Raw genomic sequence first — 16781 nt, 5'->3', positions numbered from 1 at the left:
CTCCTAGGGCCCCACTTCTCAAAGGTTAATGTGTCCATGAATTACCTGGAGAATTTGTTAAGCTGATTGAAATGAGATTCTGCATTTTTAACGAGCCAGTGCTGATGGCCCATGGACCACACTTTTTGGGTAGTAGAGGTCTTGTTGTGTATGCCTGAGGGTTTCCTTTTCAAGTACCTATGTTGTTACAACTTACTTTCATTTTGAAAAAACTTTTAGAGTGAGGGCATTACATTGATTTTTTAAAAAAATGTTGGTAAGTTATTGTCTATGAATTTCATTTCAGACTTGGAAAAAGGGCATTTAAAAATATTTGCTTTTAGGATGGTGCCTCGGGCTTGAGGGGGTGACAGCCACTGCTCTGAGAGGTTAAGTGGCTCTAGTCATAAATCCGCAGAATTAGGGACCTCAACGTCATGGGGTAGTGATTCAGAATATACTTACGTGAATTGTTCGAAACAGGTTATCATTCACTTATTTACTCTTTCAACAGATATTTATTGAATATATTTTGTGAATTGAATATTGTGTGCTCTGTGCCAGCCACTGCTCTGTGTTCTTGGCACGCTTCTGTGAACAACATAAAGACCCCTGTTCTCACAGACCTTACCTTCTGGTGGGGGAGACAGACAGGATACATCATAAGTAAATTACGTGGGGTTTTAGGTGATCAGTGCTATGGATTATTGGACGATTAGGAGTGCTAGGGTGAAGGGAATGGGGTGAGCAGTTCCAGTTTCAAATAGGGTCATCAGATTTCTCATCGAGGACATGACTTAAGGTGACCAGAGAGTTGGCCATGTGGAAACCAGGGAAGAGCAATCCAGGCAGAAGGGGTAGACCATGCAAGGCCCTGAGGCTGGAGGTCGTCCAGCTGGACATTTGAGGAGCTGCAGAGTGAGCAAGGGGAGTGTGATCAGGGATGAGGTCGGAAAGATATAAGGGGCCAGATCACTCAGGGACTTGTAGGACCTCATAGGGCCTCTGCTCGGATTCTGAGGTACGGAGTTATCGCAGGCTTTGAGGAGTGACGTGATCTCACTCAAGTTTTCCAAAGCTCCCTGTGGCTGCTGTGTTGAATGTGGCCTTCAGAGGGCAAAGGTAGAAGCAAGGAGACCAGTTAGGAGCTGTTGCAGTGTCCAAGCATGAGGTGATGGTGGCCTTGACCTGGGGGAGGCATCGGTGGTAGTGAGAAGCACTCAGATTCCGGATGCATTTTCATGAAAGTGAGAATACAAGTTTGGAAAGTTCTCAGCACTCAAGGCTCCCAGCCGTACCTGTGTGGATCCTAGTTTGAGGAAAATCTGTTGTGGCTGACAGACTTGTTACCATGGTCCCATGTTCTTTTCCTTCTGGCGATTCTGTGTGTGTATTTGTGCGTGTGTGTGCGTGTGTGTGTGTGTGCGCGAGTGGCATGTCTGTCCAGGCCAGTGCTTATTAGCAGTCAGTCACAACAGGCAGCTAGCTGAGCAGGGGTTAGTTTAGAATAGAAACTGAAGCAGTACTAAATGGAACTAACTGGTCCTGAAAGCCTCACACATTCCCTCTTGATTAACCCAGGACGTATTTTTAGTAAAAACATAAGCTATTCCTCAATTAGTGTTTCTTGTATTACTCTGATGCTAAAGCACAGATAAAAATTCCATTTTCTTGTCCCACTCCCCTCGTGACACCACGTGTCCCCCTTCTTCCTTAGACTCTGAGATGGCAGAAATTTCATGAGCACGCCTGCTTTATTTCAGTTGACTGACACTTTTTTGACTTAAAATATGCATTATGTAGTTTTGCCCTAGATTTCCAAATAATTTATTTGAAAATGCGGGAGCAGTTTGAGATGTCTTCTGATATATACATGCAACTCATTTTCTGTGCGGATCACAATTCCAGCTACCTTCCGTGCTGGGAGGAGACTTGGTTACCATAGAGCTAAGCTTCCTGTAGTGGGGTTTTTTGAAAGCCCACCAGAACTGTGCCTAGCCAAGGTATTAGCTAGAGCACACACAATTAAGTAAAGTTACATGGCATGACTCCAGGAGACCCCGGTTCTCAGCCAAGGTGACCTTTCAGGTGCTCTATGTCGTTAACGATTTTGGCCTAAGGCTTTCTGCCTAATCATAGCAGTGATTTGATCAGTTGATTTTTTTTTTCATTTTACACTTACAGCAATTACTTGTGAAGAATAAGTGTATATTCTTGTGCTGTTGCTACCATTACCCCAAGGTGTCACTGAGACCACTTCTTGGCCTGAAGTGAGGGGAGCAGAAGGTGGCTTCATTTACGCACACCTTTCCCCTTTATTCTTTCAAGTCTGTATTTTGGGAACTCTGATTTAGTTCTATAACTCAGTGATCTGGGTAGGGGAAGGTCTTTTTTTTTTTTTTTTAAATGCCTTGGGCTATTTTTGATGTGTTGTGACCTTGGTAAGGAAAGTTTTCCTATATCTATCCAGTAGATCTTTTTTAAGGAGGGTACGAATTGTGGCTGTGTATTTTTAGACCACATTTTCCTGTGGCATTTGTACTCTGGTGCACAGTGTCATGGAAATTTCTCTTCCTAGTCTAGGAGTGAGAAGATGGTCTTTCAGCGCTGGCTTTGTCCAGTTACTGTACTAGCTGAGCGAGCCTCACTCTTCTCATCTGTAGACAGGCATGAAGACACGCGCCTACCATCTGCCTCAGAATTGGTAAAGGTGAAGTGAGCCGAGGTGTATGAACAGCTTGGCAAGCTCTAAACTTCCCCTCAGCTGCAGGGCTGTGGTGGTGTGTAGTTATCACATGCCTTGCGCCTAGGAGCCCTTCATTCCTGTCTTTAACTCGCTGTGGGGTCTTGGGTAAGTTGAGTGAGCCAGTTTTCTGGAACACAGCATAGAGACGTGCACAGGGGCTGGCAAGGTATGTGCACAGGGGCGGTCAAGCTGTGGGCTCTCTAGAAACAATCCCAGTCTGCACATTCTATGAGTTTACGTTTATGGGGGGAGGTTGCTTTTTTTTTTTTTTTCCTTTTTCCAATTTTATTCGTGAAGAATTTTCACCTACAGGCAATGGTTGTTAACATTTTGCCACATTTGCTTTCTCTCTCTCTACACATGTATATATTGATTTTTAAACCTCTGTTGCTTCTTTCCTTGGTGAGTGTTGAACAGTTCTCTTCTGCAGAGCATAGCAATGTTCATCATTCCTGAGGCTACGGGATGTTGGCTTCAGTTGGAGCTTTGACATCCTTCGGACTAATCAGTACCTTTCCACCCACAGGATGAACTTACCGCTGTGAATGTAAAGCAAGGCTTCAACAATCAGCCCGCCTTTACTGGAGACGAGCATGGCTCGGCTAGAAATATTGTAATTAACCCGTCAAAGGTAATGCTCATCGCTTCCCAAAACTTCCGAAAGAGCATACGTATGTGAAACCCGTGGGAGCTAATGTTGATAAATTTGTGTTATTGAAACCACAACCCATATTCAAAGTTCCCCCAGATATCCTTTATGCTGTCCTGCTGCAGGGTCCAATCAGGGGTCACGCACTGCTTTTGACTGGCGTGTCTCCTAATCCTATTTTAATCTAGCGCAGTACCGCTCTCCAGAGTCCCTTATTTTGTTGTTGTTGTGAGGTTTTTTTGTTTTTTCAGGTTAAATATTTTTGGTGCAAAGATTACAGTGCACATCAGGAGACATGCAGTGTTAGTTTGCCTGAGAATTGCTTATACTGTTTGATCACTTAAGGTGCTGTCTGCCATCTCTTTACATTGCAAAAGTAGTCATCTTTTCCTCGTGGTAATCTCCACAGAGTGATACTTTGAGACGGTATGAACATCCTATTGTCCAATAAATTTCTTTTTTTTTTTTTTTTTTGGCGGTACGCGGGCCTCTCACTGTTGTGGCCTCTCCCGTCGCGGAGCACAGGCTCCGGACGCGCGGGCTCAGCATGGCTCATGGGCCCAGCTGCTCCGCGGCATGTGGGATCTTCCTGGACCGGGGCACGAACCCGTGTCCCCTGCATCGGCAGGCGGACTCTCAACCACTGCACCACCAGGGAAGCCCTGTCCAATAAAATTTTATGCTATGATTTTAGCATCAATTGTCGATTCCTGCTGAATGATTTATTTTGCTGATGGTTGCAAAATGCTGGTTTTGTAGTTATTATTCCTCGTATGTTTATTAGTTGACATTCTTTTGTTAAGGACACCCCATTTTTCAGTATCACTTTGAACCCCTGAACTCTTAAAATCAGTTGTATGACCTTCAGTTTTCTTTTTGATGCTCACACTGTCTCACATTTGGCCAGTGGGGGCACCTTTAACCTGGTTCTTGGGCCTTTTGGACAACCCCCTCACCCCCCAACCCAGTCCTTTGGGCACTTCCTCACTTGAGGTACAATAACATAGTCCAGGGCCATCTTGTTCTTTTCCTATCCCGTCCCAGATCTGGGTGCCCAGCTTGCTCATGGCTACTTGAGTGTCACAACTTCTAGGCCCTTTCAGTGGACAGAGATGGCAAAAATATTTAGGTTTCTTCTTTTTCTTCCCTCCCTCCCTCCCTCCCATCCATCCATCTGTTCTAAGTCAGTACCACAGGGTCTTTCCCACGCTTTTCCCTTTTCCATCATTGTATCTCCTTTCTCTTAAGGTGAGAACCCTGGATCCCAGCAATATTAGCATGTTTATTCATTTGCTCTATCTTATAATATACATAAAAAGTTCCAGAATAAACTATACCAGTGTCATTCCAACAACAAAACTGCTATGTAAAATTTACAATTGCTCTACCATGCTTTTTGTCTTTAGACTAACTTTCATTAAGAGTATGTAGTCAGAAGGACTTCCCTGGTGGTGCATTGGTTAAGAACCTTCCTGCTAATGCAGGGGACATGGGTTCGATCCCTGGTCTGGGATGATCCCACATGCCACGGAGCAACTAAGCCCGTGCGCCACAGCTACTGAGCTTGCGCTCTAGAGCCTGCGAACCACAACTAGTGAAGCCCGTGCGCCTAAAACCTGTCCTCCACAACAAGAGAAGCCACCTCAGTGAGAAGCCGTGCACCGCAGTGAACAGTAGCCCCCGCTCGCTGCAACTAGAGAAAGCCCGTGCACAGCAACAAAGACCCAATGCAGCCAAAAATTTAAAAATAAATTTATTTTTTAAAAAAGTATGTAGTCAGAGTGTTGTATTAAAAATTTCTTGAATTAAGTCTTTTTCCTTTGTGGTTATGTTAACAATTAGATATATAGATGGAATTTTCTGTTTGTATCCTTTAAGGTTTGTTTTTCATCCTTTTTAAGTTATTTCTATTTTCGAATATTAAAATACTTTTTAAATTAAAAAATCATGCCTACAGATTAAAAGAAATCAAGCATACAGATGAATTTCTATTCTTGTTTTCTCTTAACCAGAGATTGTTAAAAGTTTGTGTATCATTTCAAATCTCTTTTTATATGCACACATGCATACACAAACATATGTAATTTGCTAAACTAGCAACTGAAGTATTATTTAAGTGATGTGAAAAAAAACAATTATTTTCTACAGATTGTCCTATTGACCAAACACAGTGTTTTTACTCTTTTTCCAATCTTGCTTGATACCTTTTAAACATCACAACTACAATTATGTATGTGTTGTAATTTGTTTTCTACTTTTTTTTTATTGTGGTAAAATTTACATAACATAAAATTTACCATTAACATATGTAAGTGTATAGTTCTTTGGCATTAAGTACACTCACACTGTTGTGCAAATATAACTACCATCTGTCTCTAAACTTTCATCTTCCTTAACTTATGTACTTAAAGAAGAAGTAATATCATTTTGTGTGTACCTTTCCTTGAGGCTGAAGTATTCATATTCATAGTAATTAATGGATAGATAACGTTTCATCATTTATGTGCTGTAATAACTGAAACTGCTGGTGTACAGCAGTTAGCCTATTATCTGTTTCTTATGGTTATTTATAAAGAAGGTATAGTCATATTTGAACATATAGCTTTTGTTCTTTAGGATAAATTCCCAGCAGCATATTACTTGGTTAGAAGATGCATTAGTCTACTGGGGCTACCATAACAAAATACCACAAACTGAGGGGCTTAAACAACAGAAATTTGATTTTCTGAGAAAGTTTATTTTCTCACAGTTTTGGAGGCTGGAAGTCCAGGATCAAGGTGTCAGCGGGTCTGGTTTCTCCTGAGGCCTCTCTTCTCGGCTTGTATACTGCTGCCCTCTCACTGTGTCCTCACATGGGCTTTTCTCTGGGTGCGGGTATCTCTGGTGTTCTCCTTCTTATAGTGGCACTAGTCATATTGGATTAGGCCTCACCCTTATGACCTCATTTAACTTTTTTTCTCTCTTTCTTCTTTGTTTTTTACAGTAGATCCTTGTTGGTTATCTATTTTAAATATAGCAGTGTGTACATGTCAGTCCCAAACTCCCAATCTATTCCTCCCCCCAGGTAACCATAAATTCATTCTCTAAGTCTGTGAGTCTGTTTCTGTTTTGTAAATAAGTTCATTTGTATCATTTTTTTTTAGAGTCCACATATAAGTGATATCATATGATATTTGTCTTTGTCTGACTTACTTCACTTAGTATGATAATCTCCAGGTCCATCCATGTTGCTGCAAATGGCATTATTCCATTCTTTCTAATGGCTGAGTAATATTCCATTGTATCTGTGTACCACATCTTCTTTATCCATTTATCGGTCCATGAACATTTAACCTTAATTACCTCTTTAAAGGCTCTATCTCCAAATACATTGAGGCTTAGAGCTTCAATAACTCAATTTTGGATATACACAATTCTGTCCATAACAAAGTATGAACGCCTTGTGTATAGGAACTGCCAAATTGTTCCCAGTTGTATGAAGTTTTATGTCATTTTAAATAATTGAATAAATGGAAATAGCACCCGTTACCACTTCTGCTGCTCTCATCCTTCCTGTGAGATTTACTCAAGGATTCAAACCTTCTGAGGGGAATTTGATCTAATGAATATGAAATACATGACCTATAGTATAGCCCCTAAACTTTTTCATTTTCTTACCAAATGAATTACTTTCAAAATAGCTGTGGATGGATGAAAACAAGTTTTAAATTAAACCGTATCTCTCATACCTTGTCTGAGGGAGTGCAAATTGGTATAAACATTATGGAGGGTAATTTGACAATGCTGATTAAAATTACAGAATCATACAATCTGAATTCTGAAAATTCATCTGAAAGCTATAGCTGTACATGTATGAAATAACAAATAGGAAAGGCTATTCATTTTAATGTGATTTGTAATCGCAGAAGTTTGAAACAAGTGTCCATTAACGGGGACTTGATTAAATAAAATGTGGTACATGCACAGAGTACCTTATTATGTGTCTGTAAAAATGAATGAGGAAGCTCTCCATAGACAAATATGGAAGGAAGGCTCTCAGACACTTACTCAATGTACATAACGAGGTATAGATATAAGAGAAAAATAATATATTCGTGTTTGTTCATGTGTATTCACATGAGGAAACTCCGGAAAGACACATAAGAAACTAATCAAGGTGGTTCTTTGGAATTAAGCATTGGGACTTGGGAATGAGGCTCTTAACTTTTTCTCGATTTTAGAATAATGTGAATATACTGCTGATAGAAATAAAATTAAGTGTATGATCATGTTTTGATTTTTTTCTTTTTTTTTTTGAGTCCTAATGTGTATTTTCTCTGCTCTTGCTTTCTTGGGAGTTTTGACTTTGTTTACATTTATGCAGTTCATAAAATTTTTAGGAAGTAAAACATATATATAGCCACTATGTTCCATTGCTATTATTAAATACATAGAAAAGAGTATAATTGCAAAAGAGATTGCCCAGACTTTTTTTTTTTTTTTTTTTTTTAATTTGCCGTGTTCTGAATTCTTTTGGCTGTTACCTACACCAGGACATTTTTTTTTTTTAAGAAGATGTTGGGGGTAGGAGTTTATTAATTAATTTATTTATTTTTGCTGTGTTGGGTCTTCGTTTCTGTGTGAGGGCTTTCTCTAGTTGTGGCAAGCGGGGGCCACTCTTCATCGCGGTGCGCGGGCCTCTCCTGTTGTGGAGCACAGACTCCAGACGCGCAGGCTCAGTAGTTGTGGCTCACGGGCCTAGTTGCCTCCGCGGCATGTGGGATCCTCCCAGACCAGGGCTCGAACCCGTGGCCCCTGCATTAGCAGGCAGACTCTCAACCACTATGCCACCAGGAAGCCCCCCAGACTTTTTTTTTTTTTTTAAATACAATTTTTGCAAATCCCTTGATTTGCAAAATCAGTGATTGGCTTGATTTAATTGAATAGTCTTTTCAGATCACCGTGGCTATTCTTCTTTGACAGTACTTAGACTAGTTTAAAAATTTTTTTAATGTCTTTGTTTATTATGATTAAAATGCTCATACGTGATTGCAAATAAGAGATCTTTTAAATATGAAACAATCTACATAGGTAGGTATTTCGTGCCATTGGTGCAAAGACCAAATATTGATTGAGAAATTTAAAATTAAACAGTTTGTTACTCTTGGCTCCTTGTTTTCAAATAGCTGTTTTTTTGGTGAATTTTTGCATTTACTTCTCTGGACATTCTGCAAACTTTGCTTAAAAAAGAATACTATGAAGTTGTTTTAAAAAAATAAGGTTCAGCCTTTTTTTCTAATTACTATAATTTTTATTGCCATATTACCTCAACACAAAACAGCCTTTTTCACTGTACCTCAATCACAAGGATCAAGGGATGCCAATTCACGTTAAAAAAATGTTTACCAGCTTTTCGCCCTGGTAGATAAACTTGGCTAATTGCTTCCAACTGCGTTCCACCCTATAGACTAATTGTTTATTGAGTCATGAGCATTAACTAAGGTAGTGATTCTTATTTTGGTGCAGCAGGGTAGGTATTTTATTTTAATCACGGTTGCCACTGTCTGCTAACCTTATTGAAGGTATTTGTTAGAAATTGTTGTCCACATCCTGTTATTAGAGAATTTCCAGGGGACAAAATGTGATGCTGTGATAGGATTCTTGGAAATTCCAAGAGGTTTTCTGTGGATTCATTTAGTTTTTAGATATTACTCAGTCCCCTTCCTTCTTGTCCCTTTGTCTTTCCTTTGTCCTCTTTTAATTTGGTTAATATGAAAATGCCAGTCATTCACAGGAAGCTCCCTTTGCTACTTTGTTCCATTCAGAGCAAGCCACACTAGCTTTCTCTTTCTAAACACTTGTACTCATGAAATTGGCAGCCCAATCAAAAATGTTGAATATTTAATTTAATTGAACCTTTTGTAATTTTCCATGTAAATAAATTAGATTTCTCTAGACTTTTTTTTTTTTAAAAACACTGAGTGTAAATACAGAGTTTCCTTTCCAAATTTATGTGCTATTAAAATGAAACAAGAAAAAGAATGATTACTGTGTGATTGCCAGGTTCTGATCTTGTATGCAACACCTCTCAGGAAAAAGATTCTCTTCAAATGGGTGTGTACTGTGAAAAAGGAGAGGTTCATCTAAAGATGAAAGCAGAACCCATTCTCTTGAAATTTATTCAGGATATAATGAATTTTATAGGAATTTTCAGAGACCCTTCTTGTTCCCTTGAACTACTTGTTAGTAGTGAAACAAAGGTGCTGTGGGAGTTTCTGCATTATGTTAGTGTAAGGAAATCACAACTCTTAGCTTCAAGGACTTAAATTCCCATTTTATTTTCCAATGGGCTCTTTGAAGATTTTCTGTTAAAACAATAAAAATAAAATACTGATACGTACGTTACTAACATTCTTGCTTATTGTCTTTAAACTCTGTTTTCTCTTCCACAGATTGGAGCTTATTTTAGCAGCATATTAGCTGAGAAACTAAAGCTTAACACTTTCCAGGACACCGGAAAGAAGAAACCACAAGTTAATGCTAAAGATAATTATTGGCTGGTTACTGCTCGATCCCAGAGTGCGATTCATAGTTGGTTCTCTGACTTAGCAGGAAATAAACCACTTGCTATTTTGGCAAAAAAGGTATTAAGTATTTCTTGCATTGTTTTAATTGAGGCCTTATAGAAATGAAAATATTTGAGACAATGTTCAAGTATATATTTCTTTTCCCCAATTCTCTCCAAAACTCCAAGTCTCAATGGCAGGTATCCTGCACTAGGTGTGTGCTGCACATAGGCTGTTTCCCCTTCATTTTGATGGCATGTGGTGCCTAGGACATCTAGAGACCTAAACATTCTACACAGGAAGCTGTTGATATGGATATTAGGTAGACAGGGTTTTAAAATCAAAAACAGGCAGTGAGACTTCATTTATTTCTGTTACATTTTCAGTTTTTTAGGTCAGGATGTCCAAATGGGTTAAATAGAAATCCTTGCTTTAATGTTATTTCCTTGTCTTGAAAAGTACCCATCCAAATTCTTAAACTAACTCTTCTTCCGAACAAGTGAGATAAAAGATAGTGATTCCGTGTGTGCTTGAAAACCGTCTTTGAAAAAGTTTCAGTACAAAATGGGCAGGTTTATTCATAGCTCCCCGCTTTTTTGAGGAGGGGGAGGGAAGGGAGGGTTCTTTTAAAAATCTTTGCCTTTGATCATTTTCCTCACGTGGGAAATACTGCACAGATTCAACAATCTTATAGTCCCAATAGTACAAAATGTCTTTTGAAATTTAGATGAGAGCCAGAAACTTCCCTCTTAGTCTTGATCTCTGACTTCTTACACACCTTTCAAATAATCCCCAGGTCTTTCTCATCTCCCCTGAAACCCTTTAGTTTTAGGGGAGCCCATCTTCTATTCTTAAGTTTTCACGAATGGCTTGGTGCAGGCCCAGGTTAGAGGAGAGCTCCTTCGTGTATTTATGTTTTTGTTTTCTAAAGCACCTCTTTGAAAATAGTGCCTGTAGCTCCCGTGGGCTTTATTTTGCCCTAGTGTCGGAGCCTTGCGTTGCCTTTCATAGATGTTAGTGCTTAAAGGCAACCGAAATCCTTGCAAAGCAGACGATCAGCGGAACCCTCTCTTGCTACTCAGGTAGTGCCTCTGTCTCAACACGGGCTGGACCGCATAGCATTTCTTTTCCATTGTTGACCGTTTACCACGTGTTCCCACTGTGGCCTGGGAATTGTATCTGAAGGCTGCAGAAGTCAAAGGCCATCCTTCACTATTTGATGGCTTTCTACCAAAAGTTCATACCCTCCACGTTGGTTAGTACCTTCAACTCCTATGTAGCCAGCCTGACATCTTTCCTTTTAGGTTTGCCTTTTTTGTAAGCTTTTAGAATGCAGGTTTTTTTTTTTTTTTTGGGGGGGGGATATTTCCTGAAAGGCAATACTCATGAGGAATTGATGCCCTTGCTTTAGGGGTGTAATGGTCTCTCATCTTTTAAGAGGGAGATGAATTATGGTGCAGTGTATTAGCCGTTGTTCTTCTCTCTTTATTAGGAGCTGCCTCTGGCCAAGTCAGGTGTCCCTCAGGTAAGCCCTGACGTTAATTCTTTGCAAAGTTAAAGATGTTTTCTTTGTCAAACCATTGAATATACTTTGAAGTATTCATTTCTTGGGCATTTCAGGAGTCATTCCTTCCCATCCCTTCCTCAGCATTTCATCTTCTTGAGGTGGCGAAAAGTCTTTAGAGTTGGGTAAAAGATTGCATCCTCTGCGTGCCCTTCATATTAGAAAGTTTGAATACCTCTTAATTTCTGGTATTTATCTGCGGGATGGCTTGATGTAGAAGACCTTCCTTTTCCTGCTGAGATCCTGAGTCACCTTCCAGCTCTGATCTAGAGTTCAAAATAGTTTCCTGTATGGGATGGACAGGTTTCTGGACCTGGTCTTCCGTTCATATAAAGCTCCACAGCACTCCAAGTATTTAGCCACAGAGAGGACAACAGTGGCCTGTGAAAGGCCTTTGAATCCAATCGCGGTCGTAGTTAGATTTGGGAAAGGAGACTTCTTGCTCCTGGGGATATCCTTTTAGCTCTTGAACGGTTCACTAAGAATGATGTGTTCACTTCTGGTGACTTTGATTACTGTGGTCTCTGGAATTTCCATTTGCTTCTACCACTGCTTAGCAAACAGAGGGTGCTGACAGAAAGGAGAATACAGGGAGAGAAGCGTTACAAGGGCAACGCTTTGGTGGATGGAAGGCCATGCTAGGTGTCTTCGTTTTCTTCTGGTACTTAGATGCGGTTCCACCTTGATTGAGAAACCAAACCGCTGCCCAGTGATTGCCTGGGTTCAGCTACAAGTTGAAGTCAGATGGTTTCTTGGCTGAAAATGGAATCCATCCCTGTAGGAAGTCATACTTCAGTCAGTGTAAACATATTTTCCTTCCTGAGTTGGCCCAAACTGTAAATGTGACAAAACCATCAAAATGTGTCTTCTTCCTTAATTAAATAACTTTCTTCACATATGTTCTTCTGAATGCGAAAGCCCTTGATTTGAGCCAACCCTTTTTCTTAGGGCTCTGCCAGCAGGGACAGTGAGCTAGAGGTTTGCCTTATGCTGTTCCTGTAAGACTCAGCTTTGTTTGCTGCTTCGTGTAAACATTTCACATGCTCAGAATGCGCCCCCCATCCCCGGCCGTGCCTTCTTGTCAAACGCTGTTCAAGAAGAAATCCTTTAGGCTTCTATAAAGATGCTATTGGTAATGTTCCTTTGGAGATGCTAACTTTACTTTTTGCATTTGCCTGGTTTTTAGGCCTTGATCTTATGTATAGTCTTCTGGTACGTCTGGCTGAGAGGGAACCTGACCGTGGCAGCTAAAATGCCAACTCCCTGATACCATTACTGTATGTTCTAGTGAAAACCAGCAGCTCCGGTCTGGAACTGACTGTCTAAGACGGTGCTTTTCTTGTCCCTGGCCTAAACGACAGTAAACCCAGAGCCTCGTGCTCCGTGAAAGATGTGCCTTGTAAGCTAAATTTTCAGGAAGTTTTCTAGGTAACATGTATCACCGTGATCCACAGAGAGGAGGTTTTATAGCTTTAGCCTGTGTCGCTTTCACCTCCCTTTTATATAGTTATGTGGTGTGCCGTGTAGTCGCCTTTGTCATGGGGGAGGTTACGTTCTAAAGTCAGCAACCAAGGTAGGAACTGTACACGATCAAAAGTCTATTACATTGCCCGTAAAATGCAGTATATGGACACACTGCATCTCAGCGTCCAGACAGGCAGCTTTTCTGTATCGCCGGAGCCGCTTGATGTTTCTTTGGGAAGAACCAGGTGAAATAGCTTGTTTTAAAGAGCTGGGTAACAAAAAACACTTACTTTTAAATTCTGGGATCACACTTTGTTCCAAGACTGCGAATGGTCAGGTTTGTAACATATGTATAATGCAGAAAAATCCACCGGCCGAACCATTGGCTAACTAAGAGAAAAATGCCATGCTCCATGAATCGGTTAGCCGGTTTGAAGCTTTGATTTTCAACACAAGATCGAGCGAGACTTCGGGGCATAGAGACCAGGGCTAGTGATGTCCATGGTTGTGGGTTTCCAGAATCCTCTTAGGAGAGAGTCAGGTCCATGGCTTGAGAACACATCGGGGGACGTGAAGAAATCCTTGAAACTGGAACTGGCAACAAAATGAAAGTTGTTATAATTTTGATACATGTAATTCTTTTGCTTTCTCCTTCTCACGCCACCGTGAGGTGGCCAGGGTCGGTATTATCTCGTTCATAAATGAAGAGCCTGGGAGTCATGGGTTTAACCACCACAGGCTGGGGCCACGACTGCAGCACAGGGGTGCTCATTGCTGGGGGCGGGGGTGGGCACGGTCTGCTTCTCCATCTCACTCTTCCCATCCTGCTGCATTGCAGCCAACATCCTCTCTGTCCGCTGCGTTACCCTGTATTCGTAAATCGGATAGCTTATGTATAGATCAATGGGCTATTCCTAGGGTATTTATGAGGAATTCTAGAAGACTGGATTAACTCTTTCAAGCCATTCAGCAGAACATTGAGATACTAATTTGCTAAATAGTACCTTTGTGGCCTGGAAGAAATAATTAACTGCCTCAAGTGCCCACTTTCAACCCGTGAATTAATTACCCAGCTGTTTCTAGCTCAGTGTTTATTAGGCAGATTCACTGATCCATCATTCTAGCCTCTATGTAAAATCTTGGTCTAAAGGCACTTTTAGAAGCTTTCTGGAAATTGTTATGCTTATGAGATGTTACAATCAGAAAGCTTTATACAGAAATGTTCTTTGATAAAATGTAGGGTGGGGATAGCTTTTACTTTATCTGTCCCTTCCAGTTTTGAGATATAAACTCCTTGGAGGACTGTCATGAGATTATTTCCCCTATTTTGCTGATACAACGAGTAGCTTTCAGCATCTGAGAGATCGAAAATAATTTGTTTTTATAAATAAGAAAGCACAACTGATAAAACTGTGTTGCCAATGTGCTAAACATAGTTTTGATTCTTTTTTCTTAAAATTCTTTTTTAAAGTGACACGTGCCATTTAAAAAAAGGATATAGTTTTTCATAGCCAGCAGGAACTTAGAGTCTCTTTCTCTTGCTTCCCCTTTCTTTAGGTTGGCCTAGCGATGAACATAATATGTGATTGTTATAAATGTATTATTTCTTTTTAGGTTCCCATCCTTAGTAAAAAAGAAGATGTTTTTGCATATCTAGCTAAGTATTCCGTGCCAATGGTTCGAGCAACGTGGCTGATCAAGATGACTTGTGCCTATTATTCTGCTATTTCTGAAGCGAAAATTAAGAAACGTCAGGCTACTGATCCCAATTTGGGTAAGTGAGACAGTATGATACATTTTATGTTACCCTGTAAACACTTGTTGCCTGCACCTTCCATACCCATCCCAGAGAGGTGAGTCCCGCGAGGGTCCATTAGTGAAGGTAAAAGTCGCTTGAGGTATGGATGGAGTGCCGGTTCTGTTCACCCAGGCACAGATTCCTCGTTCCTGAGTCAGCAAGTCCTGTTGCTCTTACCTCCAAAACGTGTCCTGTGTCTGAACACGTCACCACCACAGTTACTGAAATGCTGCTCCAAGCTATCCCCTCTCTCGGCTGGTGACAGTGACAGCCTCCTAACTGGTCTCCCTGCCTATATTTTTGTTTCTTAACGTTCTGGTCTCTCCACAACCGCCACACTGATTGTTCAGCCTAAATCAGATCGTATTGTGTCCTCCTTGTTTATAACTTTACAGTAGTTTCTCATTACAATTAGAATAAAGGTCCACATTCTTTTTTTTGGGGGGAGGGTGGAGGTTTAAATTTTTTATTTTTATTTATTTTTTTAACATCTTTATTGGAGTATAATTGCTTTACAGTGATGTGTTAGTTTCTGCTGTATAACAATGTGAATCAGCTATATGTATACATATATCCCCATATCCCCTCCCTCCTGCGGCTCCCTCCCACCCTCCCTATCCCACCCCTCTAGGTGGTCACAAAGCACCGAGCTGATCTCCCTGTGCTGTGCGGCTGCTTCCCACTAGCTGTTTTGCATTTGGTAGTGTATATATGTCCATGCCACTCTCTCAGTTCGTTCCAGCTTACCCTTCCCCCTCCCTGTGTCCTCAAGTCCATTCTCTACATCTGCGTCTTTATTCCTGTCCTGCCCCTAGGTTCTTCAGAACCACTTTTTTTTAGATTCTGTATATATGCGTTAACATACGGTATTTGTTTTTCTCTTCTGACTTACATCACTCTGTATGACAGACTCTAGGTCCATGCACCTCACTACAAATAACTCAGTTTCGTTAAAGATCCAGATGCTTGCCTGCAGCTCCCTCCGTGGTCTGCCCCCTCTTTCTGCGATGTTCCGGCCACACACCCCTCCAACACGTGTACTCCTTCCTTTCCTGGGCCCCCCTCTGCCTTTCCTCTTCACCCTGTGCTTGAGTTGCTCTTCTCTAGACTATTTGCAGCCTCCTTCTCTTCACCGAGGCTTTGGCTCAGTGTCATTTCCCCAGTAGGTTTTGCCTGCCCACCCAGCTACATAGCATTCTCTCTCTTTTTCACCTTCCTCCCAGTTGTGTTCTCATGTGTTGTTATTTTATTCACAGCACGTTTCTCTGTCTGAAATCATCTTTTAAGATTTTGTGTGCGTCATCCTCTCTCTCGGTCTCTCACACACACACGCACGTGCACAGACACACGCACTGGTAGGTCTTTGTTGAATGAACTGAAGGGAAACTACTTTCAGTCAGAGTTTCTGCTCTTTTGGTGACTAGACAGTGACTCCTTGAGGTGGTGCTGAAACATGCTTGATGAAAGGTTGGATGCTACGTTAGAACTGTGCACAGAGAGTTGTATATAAAGAGTCCATGTAAAGATTAGGTTTACAAATAGTTCTTTATGACATGGAAGCGTGCTTATGGTTTTATAAGGCAGGCCCCCAACTGCAAAGCTCTGAGGGGCAGGATGGAAAGCACAAATGTCCTCCACTGCCAGGAGGCACCCTAGGGGAGTGAGTCGGGGCGTGGTGCATTTGGGAGTGGTAAAGGGGCCTCCACGAACCGGAGAGTGGGGACATTCTAAAAGCATGAACACAGAGATTCAAAACAAAAAATGGCCTGATTCTATGGCTGCCACCTTTGAGTTCAGCATTATCTCGTGTGTCAAAATAACAAGCAAAAATTAACTGTACTTAAAAAACAAAACTGTGTAGTGTATGTATATAAATGTCAAGAAAAAAAAAGGGAGGAAATAATCCACAAAGTTAACGATGGTTGTCTCTGAGTCTCTTTTCACGGTAGTCTTGTGTTAACTACGTGTCTGATTTTTTCATCAGCTTATTATTTTATTGGGGGAAACAAAAGAAGTGTCCCTTTTTTATTACTAAA

General features: G+C 41.0%; 1 protein-coding gene across 2 annotated transcripts in view; it reads left to right on the top strand.

Moving 5' to 3' along the window:
- Nucleotides 1–16781, top strand: part of MED12L (mediator complex subunit 12L) — a gene marked incomplete at its 5' end in the record, with an annotated part of 324843 nt that overhangs the window by 26493 nt on the left and 281569 nt on the right. For both annotated transcript variants that reach the window (XM_082655449.1, XM_082655448.1), the window contains 3 exons: nucleotides 3252–3356; nucleotides 9806–9997; nucleotides 14562–14721. In XM_082655449.1, the coding sequence (XP_082511575.1) occupies nucleotides 3252–3356; nucleotides 9806–9997; nucleotides 14562–14721 (457 nt within the window). The remainder of the gene's footprint in view (nucleotides 1–3251; nucleotides 3357–9805; nucleotides 9998–14561; nucleotides 14722–16781) is intronic.

This window comes from Grampus griseus, assembly GCF_964374135.1.
Source record: "Grampus griseus genome assembly, chromosome: 5".
NCBI lineage: Eukaryota > Metazoa > Chordata > Mammalia > Artiodactyla > Delphinidae > Grampus > Grampus griseus.
Note: the sequence above shows the minus strand (reverse complement) of the source record. Positions and strands in the feature narration are given on the sequence as shown.